The 23,909-nt window shown below is 44.6% G+C and overlaps 1 protein-coding gene across 9 annotated transcripts in view; it reads right to left on the reverse strand.

Moving 5' to 3' along the window:
• FOXK2 (forkhead box K2) overlaps window positions 1-23,909 on the reverse strand; it is a 49,981-nt gene that overhangs the window by 21,164 nt on the left and 4,908 nt on the right. For 2 of the 9 annotated variants that reach the window (XM_081576875.1, XM_081576874.1), the window contains exons 2-5: window positions 23,459-23,522; window positions 4,608-4,692; window positions 3,962-4,156; window positions 1,168-1,315 (exon numbers count right to left, since the gene is read on the reverse strand). In XM_081576875.1, coding sequence (XP_081433001.1) covers window positions 1,168-1,315; window positions 3,962-4,156; window positions 4,608-4,692; window positions 23,459-23,501 — 471 coding nt within the window. In that variant the 5' untranslated portion in view covers window positions 23,502-23,522. Of the gene's footprint in view, window positions 1-1,167; window positions 1,316-3,961; window positions 4,157-4,607; window positions 4,708-23,458; window positions 23,523-23,909 lie in introns of all 9 variants that reach the window. The other 7 variants (XM_081576877.1, XM_081576876.1, XM_081576872.1 and 4 more) reach the window with 4 other exon arrangements.

The following is a 23,909-nucleotide window of genomic DNA, read 5'->3' on the forward strand; positions in this document are numbered from 1 at the left end:
TTCTTTTTTATCTTTCTTCTATACATTTCCATTTTTTAAAAAAACTGTAATAGACAGGAAAGCCCACAATATATCCGTATCAGCCAAAAACAAATTTTTATAAAGTGACCAACAGTACAACCAATGCTGGTCAAGAGAGAACACAGCCCACATCCCAGAAGCTTCCTCATGACCCGTGCCCCCCACCCACTTTCAACCTCCCAGAAAGGTCACCACTTTTCCTGACATTCTGTATTAATCAGAATCTAGCTATGACTTAAGTTTTACCATCTAAGAATGCATCTGAAAACAATACAATTTAGTTTTGCCTGATTTTAAACAGGGAAATGGACAAGAATGGAATCCTGCAGAGGGTGCCCCTGTGTCTGCATCTGCTCAGCACCCTGTGCAAGAGGCTCCTGGCTGCTGTGGACACATGGTGCACAGCCATGACGTATCCATTCCCATGGGTGTAACATGTCCTACTACATGAATATACCACATTTTATATAAATGCATACTTAAAGTAACACTATGCCTGGTTTTATTCTCTTTTTTTCACTTAGCGTTCTATCAAGAGCACTTTCATATCAGTAACTGTATCAATATAAGATCTCCTTCCTTCATTTAGGGGCATTTAGGTTGTTTCCAATTTTCTGTTTTGTTTGAACTTTAGTTTGAGATTTCTGTCCATTTCCCTTAAATGAAGTCCTAGAAGGGGCATTACTGGGTCAAAGAATAGAAATAGGCAGGTCTTACTGTAGGTCATCCAATAACTATCATCCAAAAGGGACGGATGTGTCCTCCCCAAGGTGTGTGTTCGTGTGCATATGTGTGCACACACATGTTCAGACATGCACATGTGCAACCTTCAGCATTTGGGACAGCAGTACTGAACTCCAAGAACAGTCTCCTATGACACCAGGCACTTGACCCCATGAGAACCAAGGGTTCAAGCTCTTAGCATCTGGGCCCACAGCTGCCACTGAGGAGGGCCCAGAGCTGAATGATCAAACGAACGCATCTCTGAGAGCCCAGCACTGAGAACACGCTCAGCAGTCACCCCGCACCCACGTAGACCAGCACTTCTCAAAAGGCCCTGGGGGGTGTTCCTTGACATGCAGGTGAAGATAGCTGCTACCCAACAGGCCCTGGGTTCTGTTTCAAAGCTATAAAACATTTATTTACCTTTGGGCTGTCTCCACCTGAAGCTTCCTTCTCGTTTTCTGGCTGTGAGTTGTCAGCCATTAAATTGAGGTCAGATGGTATCACACGGCCCATTTTGTACCCTGAAGACCCTGCTCCCCGGGGGCTAGAAGGACAGGAGTTCGCAGCACTGTGGATGAGAAAAGGTTGTTCCTATCAGTCTATTATAGAACATCCCTCACACTGTATTTCAGTAACTGGCTCTTATTTCAAGGAAAACAAATGTTAAAAGTAAGAGAACTTCAGCATTTTCACTGGAAAAATGGACTCATTAATCTTTGTGATATTTAAGATCACTACAAGGAATCAGGTATTTGCTTCCACAGATATGATCTTAGGAACTTACCAAGGACACAGAGCCATACATGATGGCTCTCAGGCTCAGCCTGGAAGAGGAGCAAAGAGCACCACTCTGCTCGTCCCCCTCCACCGAGGAGCTGAGGACAGGCAGCAACGAAGGACAATGGCTCCCAAGCTATACCAGAAAGGTCAGGGGAAATTTGGAGAGAAGGGAACAGCAGCCAGGCTGAAGACAGGACACACAAAGAGGGAAGGAGGCAGTGGACACAGATACACACACAAGCAGGCTGTGAGGGGCTCACAGGAAACACACAGAAATCAGAAACAGAAACCCAGTTTTAAATAGGCATTTTTTTTTTCATGAGGTAGGGCTGGCCCATGACGCTGAGAATGTTTTGGTTTTTGATCTTTGCTCGTTAGAAGACACTTCATTTGTAAATTCACCAAGTTACGTATTTAATTTATGGTCCCTTTTCTGTATAGTATTAATATACTTTACAGAACAGAAAAAGCTACTGAAATGGAAAGATGCCAAGAAAAGATTGTTTTAAAAATCCAGTAAGTTATAGAACAGTATATATGGTTAGATCTCATTTGTATTTCGGATAAAAAATAAGTATTGAAAATGTTTACGAAATTTCTGAAAACAATACTTAAGAAACAGTAGTTACCTCTGAAAACTGAACTAGAAAGGAATGAGCCAGAAGGTGGAGCAACATACTATTACCTGGTACCCTCTGAAGCACTACTGGACTCTCTACCATGAATATGCACCATCAGTATATGTACTCACCTCGAAACAAGAGTTTACTGTGTGCCAGGAACAACTCAAAGCACTGGAGAGAGAGGAACAAGACAGACGGCAGAACCACAAGCACAGAACTCTCGCTCTATGATTTTAAAACTAGCTAACATTTCAAGAAGGGTCAATGTGGGGCAGGTGAGCAGCCCCACTGGCTGGGTGGTGGTGGGCTCCCCCATGAGTCATCTCAGCAGCAGAGACCCTGTGCTGCTCAATGCTGGTGGAGGGCCGTGGGGTGAAGATGAGCAAGGAATACAGGATGAAGACAGGCCAAGAGGTGAGGAGAGGCTGGGTCAGGAGCTGATCCAAACTCTGAAGTTTCCAACAACCTCCGGTTCCTTGAGCGCCCATGGGCAGTGTGTCAGTGGCCTGACCCCAAGCCTACTGTTTCCACTGGGGGCCGCTGTCCCATGAGGGTAAACAGGGGCGTTCTCCACTTCCTCTGTGAATTCTGCACACTTTTCATGCAATGCTGAATAAAAATCTGGCCGTGCAGCTGCCGATTTTTGCCTACTCACTGCCACACTTACTACCTGATCCATCTAGTCACACAGAGACAAATTCAACCAAGTGGGTGAGACAGAGGCAGCATCCTCAGCAGAGTGGCCGTGGCAGGGGGCAGAGAAGGGCCCCGACCAACAGCAGCTGCACTCACACAGAGTCGAGCAGCCAGTCTACCTGACACTCCCTCCAGAGGCCTTTCCAGAGGGATACCTTTCTGTCCATATTGGTTTTTTAAGATAAGAAACAGAAGTGTTTGACTGAAAGCTACAACCGAGAGCTGCAGCATTCGCTCTGTGCCCTCCTCACTCAGCTACATGTGGGGCAGCCACAGTGGACAAGGCAAAAATACCTTCTCTGCCTCCTAGCCAGGCCCTGTGGACAGGAGGAGCTAGGCTCCCAAGAGAAGCAAGTGTGTTCACCTGCACCTAAGCCTAACACTACTCACATTGAAGAAGATGCCTGAATACATTCTTCACTCTTCTGACCGAACGGAAGAGGACTGACCGTCTGAGCCTTATCCCAGGGTCTCCTCTGCAGATCCTGGGTGATTCCTGACCTGACCCTCAGCTACTGCCCCCTGAAAGCTCAGCACAACGTAACCATCTTGCACTGGATTCTGTGGTGAAGAGCAGGCCCTGAAGGCACCATTCTCTACTTCCTGACACTCTTAGGACAACAGGACAAACACAAGTTTGTCACCTTACTGAGGTCAAACTCAGAAATCCAAACTGTAAGTGATCAGAATTTACATTAAGTTATAGCAAACCAAGATATTCTTGGTATCAAACCAAAATGCAACTGAAAACACGACTCACACTTTAGACCAATACCACAAATCATCTATCCCTTAAACTTACACTCAAATAAAAGAATCCGCAAGTGAAAACCAGGAACATTTGAGAACTGTGTTTCACATGCAAGAAACTGAGAGCAAATAGTGTTCAGAAACTGAACGATGTTTTAAGCGCCCTCAACATCTCTCTCTCTGTGCAGGTCAGCACCTGGGAAGGAAGGCATCATCACTATGCACTGCTGCCCACTACTGTGATGCACGATGGCTTCTGAATGTCCCAAAGCAAGAGGCAAGGACTGAAACTTGGACAGTGTCACGTCTACATGCATACCATGACGCTACGGGGACTCCCGTCCCCTATGGAAGCTGCTGTATACCTGATGGTTCCTGTGGGGGAGGGGAGGGGGCTGATGAGGTGGGCCATGGTGTCTGGAATGTTGATGGTCAGCGGCGAGATATGAGCCTGCACAGGCTTCACTGGGGACTCGGGCGCCTCCTGTTTCTCCCTCTTCTCGCTGGACAGGGCAGTGAACGTGATCTTGATGTTTGTGCTCGGAAACCTGAACGTGCACCTAAAAAAGAAAAGCCAACTGTCAGCACCTGTCTGCCAAGTGGCGGGGCAGGATGCCCAACCCACAGCAGGGGACAGAGCCCATGTGTCCCCAAACATACTGGAGCCTTGACTTGTGTTGAAGAGTCAGCGAGAAGCCCACTTCAACCTCAACTCAAGTGTGACAAGTTGCTTAATGTGTGACACCACAAAGGAGACATCGTCTCATGACTTAAAAACACTAGTAAGCAAAAACCTCATTTAGACCAGCCCAACAGGGGAAAAAATGGTAGAGCAGATTCAAAAAAGACTCAGATACCACTTAATCTGCACCAGGCAGGGTCTGAGACAGGCTCAGGATCGGGCGATGAGCCCTAGGCATGGAGTGGGGAAGGCCAGGCAGGAATGCTGCTAACCCACAGGGCATGGATGGCCCCATCACGAGAAGGAGGAGCCCCAGGTCTGCCTCTCACCTGCTGCCGACCTCCAAAGACATCTGCCCAGCTCTTCTCTTAGGTTCCCACCCTGGTCTGTCTGCAGCCAGGAGCCAGGATGTTTCTAAAACAGCAAGATCTGCATGTGGTGTTCAAAGACAGAAAAAAGCCAGCCTCTGACTCTCCTGCCCTCAGGCACAGCCCCGTCTCTCTTGAGGTCCTCCTCACATGAGGTCCTCCTCACATGAGGTCCTCCTCACATGAGGTCCCATGGGTGCTGCCCTTCCTCCACTTCAGTGCTCCAGGGGGCCCCACCCCACTCCGGGTCAGACCCCACATTGCAGCCTCTTGTCTGTTCTTCCCCTCGTTCATTACCTAGGGGCCCCCTTCAACCCCTCAGTCACCTATCCAAGGGTTTCTTGATCACCCTGCACCCTCCCCTTGCTGTCTGGTTCATTTCACTCTGGCCACATGACTCTATGTTACCCCATTTCTGCTTGTTGTCACCCAATAGGATACAAGCTCCATTGGAACAAAGTCCTTGCCTGCAGGGTTCCCTGCTATAATCCAGAGACCAGAAGAAACCCTGATAAATGCAAAGAAGGTCCTCAGGACACACTTGTTGAATTAGTGAAAAAGTGCTACATTTTATACATTAGAAATGTAATTAAAATAAGCAAATCACATGAATAAATGAACAAATGGTAAGCCCACAACTGCCTCTTTGTTGCTAACATGAGATTCGAATAATCAACTCCAGGCCTAGAAAAGAAGGACATTAAGACTCTCACTGGCCTTAATTTCTAGTACAACATACCTAACAATGATGAGAGTAAGGAAGTTTCCTCCCTTTCCTCCCCTATGTAGCTCTTGAGCCCCACCCTCAGGCGATGGTCCCTGTTCACCAAGAAGGCCGGGCTGTTAGAACAAGCATTTTTACCAGCACGAGGGCTTCCGATCCCGCAGAGCAGTTACCTGCCTGTGCTTGTTTCCTCATCCACAGAACAGATGACAGCATCTCCCTCTGCGAGTACCACGAGGATTAAGTCAGATACTTCTCAGATTCAAATGTTTATCAAAATGAAAAAACCAAACTACCTTCAGCCTCACTGTAAGATGTCAACACTTGCTTTTCCTACAGTTGGACATTCACCATCCACTGTGCTGTTTGTTTCACTGTCACCCAGGAACTCACAGAAGCCCAGCCTGGACCAGAGGAGCAGCACATACAGCCGCCTGTCCTCCACATGACGTGGAAGCAACACAGAACTGTGCGTAATTTCAACACAGGAATGTGAGAATGGGACTCCTTCTTCCCCCAAGGGGCACCCACATGTCTCCAGGGGTTTATTTATGCTTTTCACAAAATAGGGCCACACACTCCATGCTGGTCCTTGGCATGTGTGTTCCCTCAGCGTCACCACCCACAGGGTCCGTTGCACAGACGGACTGAGTGCTGCCTTTGGGGCAGGCACCATCACACGGAGGACTTCCTTCCTTTGTATCCTATTCCCAAAGTCCCCAATCAAAGACAACAATTGTCTCCTCAGCATGGGCATTATCTGTAAACCTCAGGCTCCAAGGACACACAGGGCATCTAAAGCAACACAAAGTACCATCAGGCCACCTGCCAACAACCTCTGAGGAACTGCTTGTGAGAGTGTCCTAGCCATCAGTGGACGCTGCCACCAACCCCAACCCCACCTGACAGGTGAAAATGGTATTTCTGTTTATATCTAAACATAAGCTACTTCTCACATGTGTGTAAGCCATGAATCACATTTAAAAGCTACCCAGGTAGTCTGGTAACCTTCTATTTTTTAGTCTGGGTTCTGATTACATGAGTGAGTTTCTATTAGTGAAAATTCATTGAGTTATACTATACACGTATGAAGCATACACTTGTCTGTACATGCAGTATACTTCAATAAAGAGATTTTCTTAAAAAATTGAAAAAAAAAAAAAAGCCATCTGTAGCTGGATACAGAGATTGGTAAAATGTTGGTAACGTCAGGGGGTTCACAGTCCATTTTGAATTAACAATGGCCTATTTCTTTACCAGGATTGTGATTACTATGGGTACCCACGTTATAATTATAACTGATTTTTCTATGTTGGTTACATTCAAAGCCAAGTACTTTAAAATGTTTTTTGAGTTCTCTTTGGAGTTCAGTTAGTGTAGAAATCCTTGTCCCCCTTTACGGGATGTGAAAAGCCACTGCTTGACTTTTCTAAGTCAGAAATAAAAAACAGTGGGATAATTTTAATTAATTGTGTCACAAAAGGAAAAAGAGCAGCAAAACATTAAAACAGCAGACAAAACAAGGAGTATCAGAACTGTCTGCTTCATACCACCACCAAGAGGTTGTTTATGCCTGGGCACGCTGGTCCTTGTTCCCATGAAGCACTTCAGGTCATCTGAGGGTTTAAAAGCCTATAAGATACTACACTGATTTGGAAAATTAAGAGCATGCTGTCCGTGTCTCACGCTGCTTTGTACCATCACAATACCTAACATCGTGTGCTCTTTAAAAACACTTTAACTGATCCTAAAAGATTTGTAATAAAGTTCGTGTGGGCTCCGTAGTTGTGCTGCTTGGGCTTAGCTGCCCTGCGGGCATGTGGCATCTCAGTTCCCCAACCAGGGGTGGAGCCTGGGTCCCCTGCATTGGAAGGCAGGAGAATCTTTAACCAACTGCACCACCAGGGAAGTCTCAGGGAAAGAATTCAAAATGAACAATAAGAAAAGCCAGACATGGAGCAGGAACTGGCAACCCACTCGAGTATTCTTGCCTGGAGAATTTCATGGACAGAGGAGCCTGGCGGGCTACAGTCCATGGGGTTACAAAGAGTCGGACACGACTGAGCAGCTAACACACACACCTTTCTTCTGCAGTCTCTACCCTTGAGTATCCTGTGTCTTTATGAGAAATATGAAGGCTTGACTTAACAATACACTTTCATATTTAAGGAGATAAAGATGTATGTATGAATGTACCAATTTTAATGAAATGATTGATATTTTTGAAAAAAAAAAAAAAAAAGAAAAGAAAAGCCAGACAGCAGAAAGCAGAACCACAACCCCCTAAGCACAAACTGAGCAGGCACTGAGCAAAATCTGACCAGATACTGAAAAGTCACACACCTCAAGTCACAAATCAAAACTGAAGCAACACAACAGCTGATGGTTTCAAACTTAGGCAAGGACCCTGATAAAAACTAAGTTTCTTTTACTTGAATAAACATCAACAATTTTAATATGGATTCAGAGTTGCAAATACCCTTCTCTCCACCTTTCTCTTGGTCTCCCGTATTTGGTGACAGGCATCTTTCTTGGAGTGGAAACTCTTACAAATGAAACATACAAGCCAATGGCTTGGGTCCAGAGATCTGAATTTCCTGATTCACAAAGAAGCTCTAAGGATTCTGAAAATCTGTTCTTTATGTACAAAGCCAGGCCTTGCTGCAAATACTTAATACTAACATCATATAGCTAGGCAGAAATTAGCCATATTGAAACCTCCAACCAAATGGAAAGTCAAATTTAGTGATATCTCTATGCAAAGCAAGTTTAAACAATTAACCAATCGGGAAAATTATTCCCTACAACCAAGTCCAGTTGGGCCATTTCAGAGGCGGAGCTGGCCTCAGGGAGAGGTTGGTTCCCATGCTCTTTACCCCACAGAGGATAAGACAGGCAGAAGCAGTGGTCCGGCCCCACAGCGCCACTTGGAAAGGAGCACAGCAGAGCAGCCTTCCACCTTGATGCTAACTAACAATGACTGCAAGCCCCGGGGGGACAGCCACCATGTCCCCCAGCCTCCTGTCATCCTCTGTGGTGGCACAGTTTAACTACTCAGATAGACACATATTCTAAGGTGGGAAAAAATCTCCCTACAAGAGGGTTCCATTTCTGGCTACTCCAAAAAAACATGTCTGAATGCAATTCGGACAGTCGTTATGAGGATAACTCTGGAGTCCCTCGGTTTTTAAAGAGTGTTTTAGGAAGTTTAATGGGAGAAGGCCTACAGATGCCACCCCCATGGCCATGGCACAAAGCAGGAAGAGTGTCCCTGCCATAGGGTGCTGAGAAGACAGAGCCTCACCTCTGGATTTCCTGCCAAAATAACAAATCTGGATCTTACCAAGAGGAAATATCAGACAAGTATTCTACAAAACAACTGGCCTGTCCTTTTCTAAAACATAAAACGTCACAGAAGACACACGCTGAGGAATAGTCACAAATGAAAGGAAAGTTCAAGGCATAGGTGACCTGACTCTAGAAAACGGGCATCAGTAAACAACTGCTAAGTCCACTTAAGGTCAAGTGTTATATCAACGCTAAGTGGTGTTAGTACCTGGGCTATAGTTATGGAAGAGAATTTTTTAGGAAATAGACATGGAAATATTACAGAGGTAAAAATGCATCATATACGCAGCTTATTCTCAAAAATTTCAGGAAAAAATACAGCGATGAAGCAAATGTGGTCAATGTTAGTATTTGGGGAATCTGGAAAAATGAGAATATTTGTTCTATTTTTGCAACTTTTCTATAAATCTGAGTAATTTCAAAGAAAAATAAAAAATTTGGAAACTTTCACGACATCCAATGCAAAGCCTGACAGATCACCCCAAGTGTCACTGGGGCCATGCCAGGCTAGGAACTGTGTCATTGTCCATGACGAGGTGAGCACAGGCATAAAGAGTCTGGAAACCATCCATTCTTCTGTCAGACTAGACCTCCTCCATGGTCGGTCTGAGAGCCCTGTTCTGGGATATACCCTCGTCATTGGCTCTCTTCTATGCAGTTCAGAATCCCATCAAATCCCAAGAATAATCGTGTGGGACACCTGACAGTTAGGAAACATCACCTCACTGCAATTCTCACCCTCCTCCAGAGCCTGTGTGTCCCTGACAGTCAGCCTTGCACTAAGCAGGGGAGCACAACCCCAGTTCTGCAGTACAAAGGAGAGTCACGGCCACATCTACACCACTGACCCTGACTTTTGTGCCCTCCCAGTCACCCAGCACAGCTGATGTCTGTTAAATCTACATGCTATCCCGTCACTGGGCTTCAAGACTGTGACCCAAGAAGCTGTGGTTTATGGTAACAGCATATTCTATAGTTTGCATTTCTTCTCTCCTGGGAAGAGTACCTGTCCCATCCTACATGTATCAATATTCACACAGAACAGTATGTCCCAACCATGTTCCCAGAGCATAGCACCGAATGTCCTGACGCCCAGCACAGGCCCAGCTGTGCTGCTCACACCAAAGGGCTGGCTCCAGCTTCTGCCATCCACCCACCCCATAAACACAGCTGCTCTGTACCACTTTTCCCTCACTCTGGGGTCCAGGCTGATGCAATGACCCCACTGAAGACACCGATGGTTTCAAGACAGACAGAATAAATGAGTCCTGTGGCCACGCCTGCAGTCAATGGGCAGGAGGGCCTCCAGCAAGGATTCTCCCCACACAACATCACCTCCTTAGTGTTAGCAATCCCAAAAAATCATTTCAAGTCCTTTCAGCTATGCAACTGGCCACAGAGACATCAGCTGAGCTGCTGAGCTGCTCTCCAAGGGAAGAAGCACGAGGCCAGTTACTCTATCCCTCACCTATGACAGCTGACAACGATAATCTAATATGAAGAGGAAGAGAATCCGATCCTTTAATCTCAGGATTGGCAAAGAAAAGACTGTGATAATAAAAATAACATGTCACACAGGGTGGACAGAGCTCTGGGGCCATCAATGACTTGGGGTGGGCAGCAGTGACTGCCAAGGAGGAGGGCAACAGGATCAGTTACATCCAAGAGTGGATTGGGAGGTAGAGGGGGAAATAAGGAAATGTATGAGGAGGTTCCCAAGGAGCCAAGCTGTGCGGTGTTCACACTGCAAGGGTCTGTGAGAACAGAGAGAGGAGATGAGGTCTGACTGGTTTGGGAGATGGAAATAGAAACGGCCCTGCTGACACACCCATATGTGCGGGCACAGAACAGAGAAGACCGCAGGATAACTGGTTTCACGTCTGGCTTCTGTGACTGAGGGAATGTTGGTACCAATTACTGAGATGCAGATGGATGGGGTGGATGAGGAACAGGCCACGGGGTGCAATGTCTAAGTGGACACATGGCCTTTGAGGTGCCCATTCCCCACAATCCCAGAGGGGGCATACAATCAGCCCTTCCTGAACCTAGACAGAAACACATTTGGTGTCCTCAGTGGTTAAGGGGGTACATTCGCCACATCACAGAAGGAGCCTAAAAAATTCAGCCTGCAAGTCTGATATTAAAGAACAGCCTTCAGGGCTCAAGCGAGCATCACCTTGAAGGAGCAACACTATCATGGGAGTTTTAACAATGTGCTCCAATTCCAACTCAGCTACAACGGCAAGCCATGCCTCTTTATCTTTCGCAAAAGTGGAAGAAAAATTCCTCTTCTTTCCAAACCCTAAGGAGGCTTAGCCAAAAAGGCACTTTAAATGGACCCATACATACATTTTCATCATTCTCTTCTACTAGTTTCCTCTAATTTATAACAGAAATATTGAAACTTTTACTACAATCTTTAATAGACTATGGCCCTTAACAGTCATATTTGTCAGTGACTGATAAACCACCCCCCACCCCAGGCTGCCTTTTCTGTGGCTCCAGGAGCAACACGTCCACACCACCAGTCAGTCCTGCCCACTGGTAACCCTGAGCTGCCACCACATGGGTCTAAATGGGCCACCCAGAGCCTAGCAGGTGCTCCCTTCATCCCTGAAGAGGGTGTGTGGAGTGGCAGCTCACCAGCTGATGAGAGGGCTTCCCTCAGAGGAAGTAGCTTTGGGAGGCCAGTGTCCACCCATCAAAGAGAGCAAGTCACAGGTCAGGAACTTGACCCAGTTTAAGATGAGTAGGAACGATGAAGACCGTACTGCGAGGAACCTGAAACCCTAAACAGTCCATGCTTTTCTTCGCTCCTCCTCAGCAGTAAACCTCAAGCAACACCTATTACTTCAGCTTGACTTCTTACCCTGAAAACCACGAAAACATTCTATGAAAATTCATGCAACACAATGGTGTTTATTAAAGGAGGTTACACTATTGTAGGTTTTGTTGGGTTTAGCATGAGTTTCTAACTGGAGCCTCAAAAGCCTGATTCTGTAAGACACCTGCAACCTGAGTTCAGGTCCTGGCCTGTGAGTTTCATCTTTGAGTGAAGAACTTTCACTCCATGTTTAGCCTTGAAGTGACTTAGAAACTACACAGCACATGAAACAAAGCTTTTCTGACTAGACAGGGCCACTGTGGGCATGCGGGTAGTCAGTGAGTCAAACAGGAGCTGTGCTCAGAAGGGCCCACAGATAAGGCTGAATTTTGTAGCCACTACCTTGTAATCTCCTTAGCCATTACCTGAGTCTGTGTTATGTAAGTGAGGCCCAACAGGTCAATGGACCACAGCCTTGGGCTTGGAAGCTCAGCTCACACACATCTTGCCTCTTTTTAACACCCACTGTCCAAGACAAGTCCTGGACAGGGGCACCCTGGGCACCTGGGAGAGTCTGCACTTGCCCCACGAGTACCCTTCCACCTAAAACAGCTTGGTATCAAATAACAAAAATACCATGGCAGGTTGAGAGAAACTACAGAAGAAATGAAAAGCTTTTGCAGCTTTTTTATAAAAAATTGAGGTGTAGCTAATGTACAATATTATTTAAGTTTCAAGTGAATGACACAGTGATTCACAATTTTTAAAGATATGTTCCATTTACAGTTATTATAAAATATTGGCTATATTCCCTCTGCTGTACAATACATCCTTATAGATTTTTGCACCATTCTTAATCCACATTTTCATCTTGCACTGGACCCCATATAGTATGGAACTGGGCCTGTATCCTAAGGTAACAGTATACTAGGAAATGGTACATTTCCATAGGCAGATCTGCCTTCGTACCCACAGACCAGGAAGCCTTGATTCCAGAAGCATTCCTGACCCAGTTTAGAGGGCTGGTGTTGGGTTTTCCAGCAACACATGTGACGAGCAGCTTCACAATTGCTTCTGAGTTTTTCTTTGGCTTGGAGAAAAATTTTGTCTGTTGGCCATTTGTTACACTGTGATTCCATTAATGAAGGTACTGGAAAGAACTGCCTTATCTACTACTCTGTGTGGCAATCTGCCGTTTGGGGCAGGCTGACTCAGGAGCACATCCATTTAAAATCCTGACGTCAGGGTGAGGGTAGTATTGGATATCAGTGTAGCCAATGTGATGCTTTGTGCTTCCAGCAGTTTTACAAAAAAAAAGTACAAATTCTACTTTAATTTCCAGTCATTCAAAACATGTTCTAGACTAACAAAGATTTCCACTAGTGTAGAAATAATCCCATGAGCCTGCTCTCACCTGGATCACAAGCCACCACACCCACGCTCTGAGTGTAGATGGCTAAGTGGGCCCTCCGGCCATGTCACTGACATTAGCAGCAGACAGGCACACTAAGCATACAGCAGGTGCTCAGAGAAGCTATTACTCCTCTGAGGTATGACTACTGAGATTACCCCAAACTTGCCCAAATAACATTCACATGAAACCAAAGCAGGCTCTCCAACAGATACCTCACTAAGACAAAACTCATAAGCAGAGCCATGCTCAGGGCCTGGGCTCCTTCCTTCCTCTCCCCAGTTCACAGCAATTTCTTCTGCCAATGTAGAAGAGCAACAGCCTCCAAATATTTTTGATTGTATGCTTCTAAGTGAAAAATTAAGCAGGAGTCAAAATATGAATAATATATTATCAAGAAATGAAAAGGCAAGGGACAGAATCAGAGAAATATTCCCAATACACACAATCTACAGCTGACTTGCGTTCAGGATATATAAAGAATTCTTAAAATAAAAACACAAACCCATTAAAAATGATCAAAGAGAAATTCACTAAAGAAGATACAGGAATGGGTAACAAGCACATCAAGAGATGTTCAACACCAGTCATCAGTGAAATGCGAGTCAAAGACCATGATACCACTGCACACCCACAGAATGGCTAGTGTTAAAAAAATGACAAAATCAAGGGCTGGCGAGGTTACAGAGCAACTAGAACTCTCCCACACTGCTGGTGGGAATATAAAATGGTGGGACTGCTTTGGGAAAGTCTGTCAGCTTCTTGGTAAAGTCACTTCACCCTTAAGTGTTTGACCAAGAGAAATGAGACCCTCTGTCCACACAGACTCTTTCTTTCACAAATGTTCACAGCCATACCATGCCTAACAGTCCAACCTGGAAAAGACCCAGGTGTCCAGCAATAGGTGAATCAATCAACCAATGATGTTAAGTCCATACCAAAGAATACTTCTCAAATATCAATCAACAATCACAAAGGGAAAAAACTGCCCAAACAAGCAATATGGATGAATCTCAAAAACATGTTAATCAAAAAAAGCCAAATTGAGGAGTATACACTGCATGATTTCTTAAGAAATCCTAGGAAAGATACAACTAGTCTACAGTGATGAAAAGCAGGGCTTTCAGTTTCAGAAGAGGGAGAAAAGGGCAGAAGAGAGATTCTGGGAGACAGAAACCTTCTCTTACCTTGAACTGGGCTTTCCATTACCCAGATATATGTATCCATCAAAACTCTTTGAAAGGTACCCTTAAAAAAGTTTTGTGTTATCCTATGTAAAGTATATCTCAAAAAATGTTTTTTAAAAGAAAAAATTAAAATGGCAATAATACATTCACATATGTATAAATTATATTACTGTATTACACACTAAAAAACACAAAAATAGCAACCAAACAGGTTGAGAAAAACAATCAGAAGTACATCTTCTTCTAAACTCTAAAAGATTACCTTGATCTCTTTCTGGAGTACGTGCACACACACACATTCTCGAGACTAATGTACTAACAAAAACATTGCTTTTGTTTAACCTGTGAGGTTCCAAACAAAAGGAATACAATGTCTAGAACGGAGAGATTTTCTTTTTGCTATATTGAGATATAACATGGTTTAGGTTTAAGGTGTACAATGTAATGATAAATGCATATAGTGCAGAAAGATTAGCATAGAAAGGTTAGTTAGTATCCATCAACTCATTATAGTTACAGTTTGTGTGTGTGTTGAGAACTTTTAAGACTTACTGTCTTAGCAACTTTCAAATTTACGAACAGTATCATTACCTACAGAGGTACCATGTTGCACATTATACCCCCAGGACCTATTTATCTTACAGCTGGAAGTTTGTAATGTTGACCCCCATCCTCCTTAACCCACTTCCTCCATCCTACATTTTATAAATCACTGATAAAGCTGCCAATTACACAGCAATAAGAGACATGATTGGATCAAGTTCCTTATTAAATGGAGAGTTTTTACATATGTTCAACACTGGAGTAAGGCATTCCATTCTTAGGGCACTTTATAAAATGATAACTTTTACTTTATGGGTAGAAAAACAAAGGCATAACCCATAAGGTGCGTGCTCTGAATCCACCACACCAAGGTACTGCCGACGGTGACTACCTGCAGGTGCATCTAGTCCTATCAGGTGGGCTGCACACAGGAGGTGTGCATGCACTCAGTCTGTAGGAAAGTCGTTTCAAAATACTCTGCTGAATGGCCAATATGCACACGAAAAGATCAACATCATCAATCACCAGAGAAATGCAAATTAAAACCACAATACAAGACACCACAAAATACCCACTGAAACCTAAAATGAAAAAGAGAAAATACCGATGTTGATGAAGCTGTGAAGACACCTGAACTCTATCTTACTCAGTGTCAAAGAGGTATAAATGTAGAAATAGAAAGCGCTTTTCCAAAGTGGTTGTACCTGCGAAAGCTGAACACACGTACACTGATGGTGAGCCACTAGAGCCCACCCAACAGATACATGCACGTGCTTGTCAAAACATAGCTACCAGAATCTCAATTAAGTATTCAACTAAAAAAGTCTTCCTACTTAAAAAGACTCATAGCAATGTTATCCATTATAACAGCCTAAAATAAAGCTACCTAAATGTCCACCTATGGCAGAATATCAAATCGGCAGATATTCACATTATTAAACAGCAACGATGATGAATGATGCACAGCTAAGTACAAAAATGTGGGCTAATCCCAAAAACATTTTATTCAGTGAAAAGCCAACACCACCTTCTGAACTCCATTCTGTATAACTTCATGTGCTGCTGCTAAGTCACCTCAGTCGTGTCCGACTCTGTGCGACCCCATAGACGGCAGCCCACCAGGCTCCCCCGTCCCTGGGATTCTCCAGGCAAGAACACCGGAGTGGGTTGCCATTTCCTTCTCCAATGCATGAAAGTGAAAAGTGAAAGTGAAAGTGAAGTCGTGTCTGACTCTTGGCGACCCCATGGACTACAGCCTACCAGGCTCCTCTGTCCATGGGCTTTTCCAGGCAAGAGGACTGGAGTGGGGTGCCATTGCCTTCTCCGATAACTCCATGTACATGAAGTTAAAAGAAAACAAACACTTTACAATTTAGAACTCAGGATAGTGGTTCTGTGGCTGGAAAGAACACATGGCAGGCTTCTGGGTGTTGACAGTGCAGTGTTTCTTAACTCAGGGCAGGTTACACTGTGGGTTCTCATTAAGCTTTATACTTAGGATCTATACTGTAGATTCGGAGAAGGCAATGGCACCCCACTCCAGTACTCTTGCCTGGAAAATCCCATGGACGGAGGAGCCTGGTAGGCTACAGTCCATGGGGTCGCTAACAGTCGGACACGACTGAGCGACTTTACTTTCACTTTTCCCTTTCATGCACTGGAGAAGGCAATGGCACCCCACTCCAGTGTTCTTGCCTGGAGAATCCCAGGGACGGTGGAGCCTGGTGGGCTGCTATCTATGGGGTCGCACAGTCGGACACGACTGTAGCGACTTAGCAGCAGCATATCGTAGATTATACTAAAAACAAAAACATAAGCAACTTGTGGAGGGTGACAAGACTAGACACCAACTAAGAAAGTGCTCCAGAAGGCCAGGTGAAAAATTCCTAAGGCAAGAGCAGCAGGAAGGGTGAGGGACAGATCTGAGAAATGTCCAAGTGGAACGAAGGGGACAGATAAATAACTGTACCAGTTCAGCAAAGCAGAGCAGACTGCGGAGAGGGTGAGCCCTGGTCCTAGATGGACATCAGCTCACAGGAGGAAAGGAGGACACTTGAGCAGAAAGAAACAGCAGGACTGCAGACTTCAGGCCTGACCTACCAGCATCTGGCTCAAGCCTGTAATATTTATCTATTTATTTGGCTGTGTCAGGTCTTAGTTGGGGCACATGGGATCTATCTTACATCACGGGGAATCTTTCCTTGGAGTGTTCAGTTCCGTCGCTCAGTCGTGTCCAACTCTTTGTGACCCTGTGGACTGCAGAACGCCAGGACTCCCTGTACATCATCAACTCCCAGAGTTTACTCAAACTCATGTCCACTGAGTTGGTGATGCCATCCAACCATCTCATCCTCTGTTGTCCCCTTCTCCTCCCGCCTTCAATCTTTCCCAGCATCAGGGTCTTTTCCAACGAGTCAGCTCTTTGCATCAGGTGGCCAAAGTATTGGAGTTTCAGCTTCAGCATCAGTCCTTCCAACGAATATTCAGGACTGATTTCCTTTAGGATGGACTGGTTGGATCTCCTTGCAGTCCAAGGGACTCTCGAGAGTCTTCTCCAAAACCACAGTTTAAAAGCATCAGTTCTTCGGTGCTCAGCTTTCTTTATAGTCCAACTCTCCCATCCATACGTGACTACTGGAAAAACCATAGCCTTAACTAGACAGACCTTTGTTGGCAAAGTAATGTCTCTGCTTTTTAATATGCTGTCTAGGTTGGTCATAACTTTCTTCCAAGGAGTAAGAATCTTTTAATTTCATGGCTGCAGTCACCGTCTGCAGTGATTTGGGAGCCCAAAAAAATAAAGTCTGTCACTGTTTCCATTGTTTCCCCATCTATTTGCCATGAAGTGATGGGACCAGATGCCATGATCTTAGATTTCTGAATGTTGAGCTTTAAGTCAACTTTTTCACTCTCCTCTTTCACTTTCATCAAGAGGCTCTTAAGTTCTTCTTCGCTTTCTGCCATAAGGGTGGTGTCATCTGCATATCTGAGGTTATTGATATTTCTCTCAGCCATCTTGACTCCTTGGAGTGTAGAGACTCTCTGACAGTGGTATGTGGGCTAATAGTGTGGACTCAGTTTTGCAGTGCTTTGGCTTAGTTGCTCCAGAGCATGTGGGATCTCAGTTCCCCATGTCCCTGGTTCTAGGGAGCAGAACCTATCTTATTCCCAATTTATTGCATATTTCTGTTCCAACCCATCTGGGGGTTACCTGAAGGGTGACGCAGCCACCTCTCTGCTGTGTTTTGCCTACCTCAGAACTCAAGCTGAAAAACCTTGAAAACACTGAAAGTGAAATTTGAGTCAGAGCCTCTGGCGAAAAAAATTACAGTCCAAATACACAATACACAGCCTAAGGCAAAAGCTGGGAAGAGTTTTTCTGGGAAGTTAGGACCTTCAAAAATAACAGGGTATGGGACTTCCACGGTGGTATAGTGGTGAAAAATCCACCTGCTAATGCAGGGTACACAGCTTGATCCCTGGTTCCAGAAGATCCCACATGCCATGGGGAAACTAAATCTCCAAGTCATGACTATTATACTTAGCTACTAAAGCCCGTGTGCCTAGAGCCCATGCTCCACAACAAGAGAAGCCACTGCAATGAGAAGCTCATGCACCACAACTAGAGAGCAGCCCCCAAGAGCCAAAACCAGAGAAAGCCTGAGTGCAGCAAGCTAGACCCAGTGAAGACAATAATAAAGTTTAAAAAATAGACACAAAAGGAAAGGAGAAAATAATCAAAACAGTTGAGTACCAAAAAATCAACATAAAAGAAGGCAACTGGGGAGGAAATGACAGACCAAAAAACTCTAAGACAGAGAAAAGAAAACAAATAGCAAAATGGCAGAGTCCTTCCTTATCAATAATTACTTTAAATGTAAATGGATTAAACTCTCCAATCAAAATACTTCAGACAAGACATTTAAGATGTTTCCTCCAGAGAACAAACATCAATATTTATTCAGCAACTTTCCTGCATCAGCCGAGGGCAATCCATACAACATCTCCATGAAGTTGATTCAACAATATCCATGTTTATAGAAGAGGACAGTGAGGTTAAGAGATTAGACAGCTCAGACACCGGGGTAAGGGCTCGTGCCTTCCCTCATCCAAAGTGATTCTATGACACGGTTCCAGTAGACTGATGCGCATACGGTGCCCTGCACTGGTCATCCTCAGCCCACCTGAACCTTTCCTACAAGGAGAGGTCTACGGAGGATAACACAGAGGGGAGTAACAAGCCACCTCTGGGATACGATTCTTATTGTGAAGCCCCTGGGAAGTTGCCCTCCACAGAACAGAGAGAAGACCCAGGTTGACCCAATGCCTACTGGACACCAGGAACTGAGGGACACTCAACCAACCTTCTGAGTAGAGCTCCACTTGCACCTATAGACAATGCAATGACTCACAGAGGTTTGGACAGACGCCTAAAGAGGATGCCGTTCCAATGGTCTGAGGTGGCCTCCGACAACTATTAATATAACCAAGGCTTGGAGCACTACTTTAACAAACAATGGCTTTAAGTATAGAAGCCAGTCCTTTAACAAAACTGGTCAAATTGCCATTCCCAAAATACTAACATCATTTTAAAAATTTATTTATAAAGACAAAGTTTTTCCCATTAGAGATGCACAGGAAAAGAAACCCTGAACATTGAATGTCTAGTTACTAGAACTCACAGATGTTATAAAGAAATAGATATTTTTCAAAACTGTGACTAACATACATTTGCATCAACAAGAACATGGACACTCTGAAAAACAACTTTTAAGAGAAAATAAAAGAAAAGATTGGTGGAAAATAAAATACAACTTTCAGAGGCAGGGCGGGAGTGGGGATTGGACCACTTCATCAGGAAAGGATATGCTCTGGATCAGGCAATCCCAGAAGGGTCTCCCAGGCCTCTGCAAAAGTCCTCAGCCACAAGAACCACCAGCAGCCTGGCCCTCCTCCAGCCCAAGGCATGAGGCCACAGGAGTCAGGATCTGAGTGCCTACTCTGTGGGAGAAGTCAAGCACATTTGCAGGGACCTAGGTTAAGACCAGCTCCACCTTGTCTAGTGTGGAGCAACACTGAAGAACAGAAAACTACATGGTCTGACTTGCTCCTAGAACAGATCTATATATACAGGTTACCATGCAGCATGACAACAATTACATGATCAATGCACATCATCAAGGACATTTTTATTTAACTACAGACACTTCTGTTCACGTGTATCCAGGCTTCCCCTCCACCTATCAATCCCCCTCCATGTATCAATCAACTTTAAAAAAACACATAATGCAAAATCAAAAAGGCCACTTAGGATGGCCAATAAAAACAAGAAGACAATGCAATGAATTACAGAATCAAAGAAAGAATTTAACTGTTCTAAACTGTTTCCTTTGGTGCAGTATCTCCAACTACAAGCCTATAAACAAATTCACCAACAGACACTCGAGGCCTATCGCTGTCCTGGCACTACACAAGGTCACTGAAGGTCACAGGCTACATTTCCAGTAAGTGTACAACCCGAGGGTGAATAAGCCCAGCCCACAGAACACTAGAATGCCACGGTACAGGATATGTGCAATGTTTAAAACACATGTGGGCAAGTCCAGGGGGAGACTAAGCAAAGTGGGAACACAAGACTCAAGGAGGAACCGGAATGGACAGTTCACATTTAAACCAATCTTCTTCCACTCAGCTCAAACAGCTGTAAAACTGATGCTCATAATCCTAACATCCTCCAAAAGTTTAGAAATAGCAAAAACACAGCATTTTTAATATATCACTTTTGTACTCAAAATGCTATTACAGTCTGAAAAAGACCAGAAAAACATAAAGTCAGTCTCCAATCTACTTGTTTAGGGTTTTCTGTATCCCGTCTGTTCAAAAGTCAAAAGACAAGTTTCATACTGCTGATGGTGGGAGACTAAATAAATACCATGAGAAAACAGCATCTGACAGCAGTCTTTCACAGTGTGGTTGTAGTGACACTAATTCACACTCCCTCACACCATCAGTTCATTTTCCAGGAGAACCAAGACCACAAAAAACTGGAACAACTCCACTAGAACAGCTCAATGTTTTTCACATTAACCATAAATGTTTGTTCAGTAATTTGATCATCCTAACTAAAGAAACTGGATACAAGTGAGCATACCCATTCCATGGCGAGAACATCAGTCTACTCCCGAGTACTAAGACCAATCTCCTTACAACCCAAGTAAGATTTGGGATTGCCTCCTGCGAGTGTCCTTCCAAAGTTGCAAAGGGAGTGATTCTATGCCAGGCCTCTCCACCTCATGCTTCGTTTCAGAAAGGCACTGCCAATGAATCAGAAACAAATGCTATGGTACCTTAAAGGTTTTAAACAGGTACCATTTGCAAGTTATTAAAACTCACTGTCTATGGGGCTAGGAATAACATCCCACTGTTACTGACTGCTACGATCACTGTGCTCCAGGGTCTCCACCATCCTACCACTGATGCTTGGAGCGGCACTATTCTCTGCTTTAGGGGGACTATTCTTCAAAACCATACAGTTTTTACAGCATCCCTGGCCCCAGCCCACTAGGTGCCAGTTGCACCCCCGCCCAGTTATACCAACCTAACATGTTGCCAAATATCCTGAGGAAGGGAAGGGTACTCCAGTGAGAGTCACTGTTGTACTCGGATCTCTTTCACTGGATACGATCCAGAAGCATTCTGCAGATGACAAACTGCAGCAAAGGCCAAACGATGTTTAATATCCCTATGGAATTCTCAGCAGAGCACCAAGCATATACTCTAGAAACTGAGGCATGCTAGGAAAGGCAGCTTCCTAAGAGGTGCCTTCTAATCTCCCCACAGCCGTTTCCTGGGACGATGGCAGTAACACCTTGTCATGGTGCTCAAGCTGCTTCAAATCACAGAAATGGCAATGTGTGTCTTCAACCTATCCTGCTGTATTGTGTTTCATTAGAAAATTCAAACAATCCTCATTAAAAACTGGGACCAGGAGTGGGAGATGACTTACTGTATTATTATTTAAGCTACTGTAAACTGCTCCAAGGGCTTCCCAGGTGGCTCAGCGGTAAAGAATCTGCCTGCCAATGCAGGAGCTGCAGATTCGATCCCTGGGTCAGGAAGACCTCTGCAGGAGGAAAGAGCAACCCACTCCAGTATTCTTGCCAGGATAACCCAAGGACCAGAGGACTCTGGCGGGCTACAGTCCATGGGGTCGCAAAGAATCGGACACGACTGAGTGACTGAGCACAAACTTCTCCAAAATCCAAACATAAAAGAAAGAATAAGCTACACAAAAATGTTAAACAGATAAGAATACCATCCAAGATGCTAACAGCTTTGATTAAAAGCTCCCTTATTTTAGGACTTCCTGGTGGTTAAGAGTCCACCTTCCAATGCAAGGGATGCAGGTTCGATCCCTGATTGGGAAACTAAGATCCCACATGCTGCAGAGCAACAACTAAGCCCATGTACTGCAATGAAGACTCAACGCCCCAAAATTAAAAATAATAATAAATATTTTTAAAAGCTTCCTTATTTTATACACTTTTTTTTTCCATTAAAAAAAAAAGGTTTTCCTCAGCAAAACAAGAATTGCTGAGTTTTCACAATGGAAAAATTTCTTGTTACTCTACAGTCTAATCTTCTGGAATATTTCCACCAATTATGAAGCTATACTGTGCTTCTGCAACTGTGGATCTAGATGAGACCTGCTGATGAACAGGGGACCATAAGTGAGGGGGGAGCCACATCTAACTAGAATCCTGTCACTAAATGATCAATATTTGAGAATATTAAAACAACAGTAATGTCCTAAATCAGTAGCCAACAAGCACACATATATATGTACCAAGTAATGATGGTTATGTGCCATTACCAGAGGATACAAACACAAGTAGGACCTGGTCCCTACCCTGGAGGACCAACAGGGGAGAAAGTCAAGCAAGAAGACAAGTTGTAGCACAAGGTGATGAGGAGGGAACATTAACATTAACATTTAACCTTACCCTCCAGAATGGGCTCCCTGACCTACCACTTCTAGTGGGTCCATAGCACTTCTGAATGTCTGAAAGGCACAGAGGTGCCATTTGAGGCCTGCAGGGGAGCCCAGCTTCACGTCCTCTCTGCCTTTAAGAAAGAGAACACGGACTTTCCTGGTGGTCCAGTGGTTGAGAATCTGCCTGCCAATGCAAGGGACACAGGTTTGATCCCTGGTCTGGGAAATTTTCACATGCTGCAGAGCAACTAAGCCTGTGCTCTGCAACTACTGAGCCCAAGCACCCAGAGCCTGTGCTCTGTAACAAGAGAAGCCACTGCAATGACAAGCCTGCACAGGGCAACTAAAGGGTAGCCCCCACTCACCATAACGAGAGAAAGCCTTGCAGTAATGAAGAGCCTTCACAGCCAAGAATATAAATAAACAAGAAAAAAGAGACCATGGCCCAAATTTCAAAAGTAGATATGGTTTGTTACACTTCAATAAAACGGCAATTTTAAAAAGAAAAACAGTAAATTGCAAAGTTCTCTGATTGGACAGAGAAGCCACCCTTCATTAACAAAATAACAGTTTGGCCAATGGCATTAAAGAACAAGAATTCTTCAAATCAGACCACAAACAGGACATGACTTTTAACCAGTTCCCTTTCCTGACTTTGCCCCCAAGGCAGAGGCACTTTTTCTTTCCCCCTGAAACAGGGAAGGTTTGTGGTGAAGTTGACATACTGTAGTAGGGCGGAACCAGAAAGGAAGCTCTAGGAGAGAGGGCACCCCGAAACAGACCTCTCCTGGCTCGGCCTGCTTGATGGCAGCAATCACATCCCATGGCCTGGTTTATCCTCAGGTCCTGGTGGGGAAAAGATAACTTCTCTTGGCTAAAGAATTTCAAACTTTGCTCACTACTCCCAGAGGCCTTTGATTAATCTACTGCATGCACATGTGTGGAGCTATGAGCAAGTTGGAGAGTGCTGGCCCCTTGAGGACATTTTCACCATGTCACATTTCCTGTGACATTAGATCTCCACAGGCCCCTCCACACCAGGACACTGCGATAAAATACAAGCAGCCCCTGATGCCTAGCAAGGGCAAGGGCACAGACCTGGTGCTAATTATGCCACACAAGGTCAGTTATTATCCCTGTTAAAAGTGAGGGAACTAAAACAGGTTAAGTAACAGGGCTGGAATCTGACTCCAGTCTGTCCAGCCCCAGCGCCCATTCTTGCTTTCTCCTGAT

Source organism: Giraffa tippelskirchi, chromosome 3 (assembly GCF_054371585.1).
Source record: "Giraffa tippelskirchi isolate mGirTip1 chromosome 3, T2T-mGirTip1v1.2.pri, whole genome shotgun sequence".
In the NCBI taxonomy this organism is placed as follows: Eukaryota; Metazoa; Chordata; class Mammalia; order Artiodactyla; family Giraffidae; genus Giraffa; species Giraffa tippelskirchi.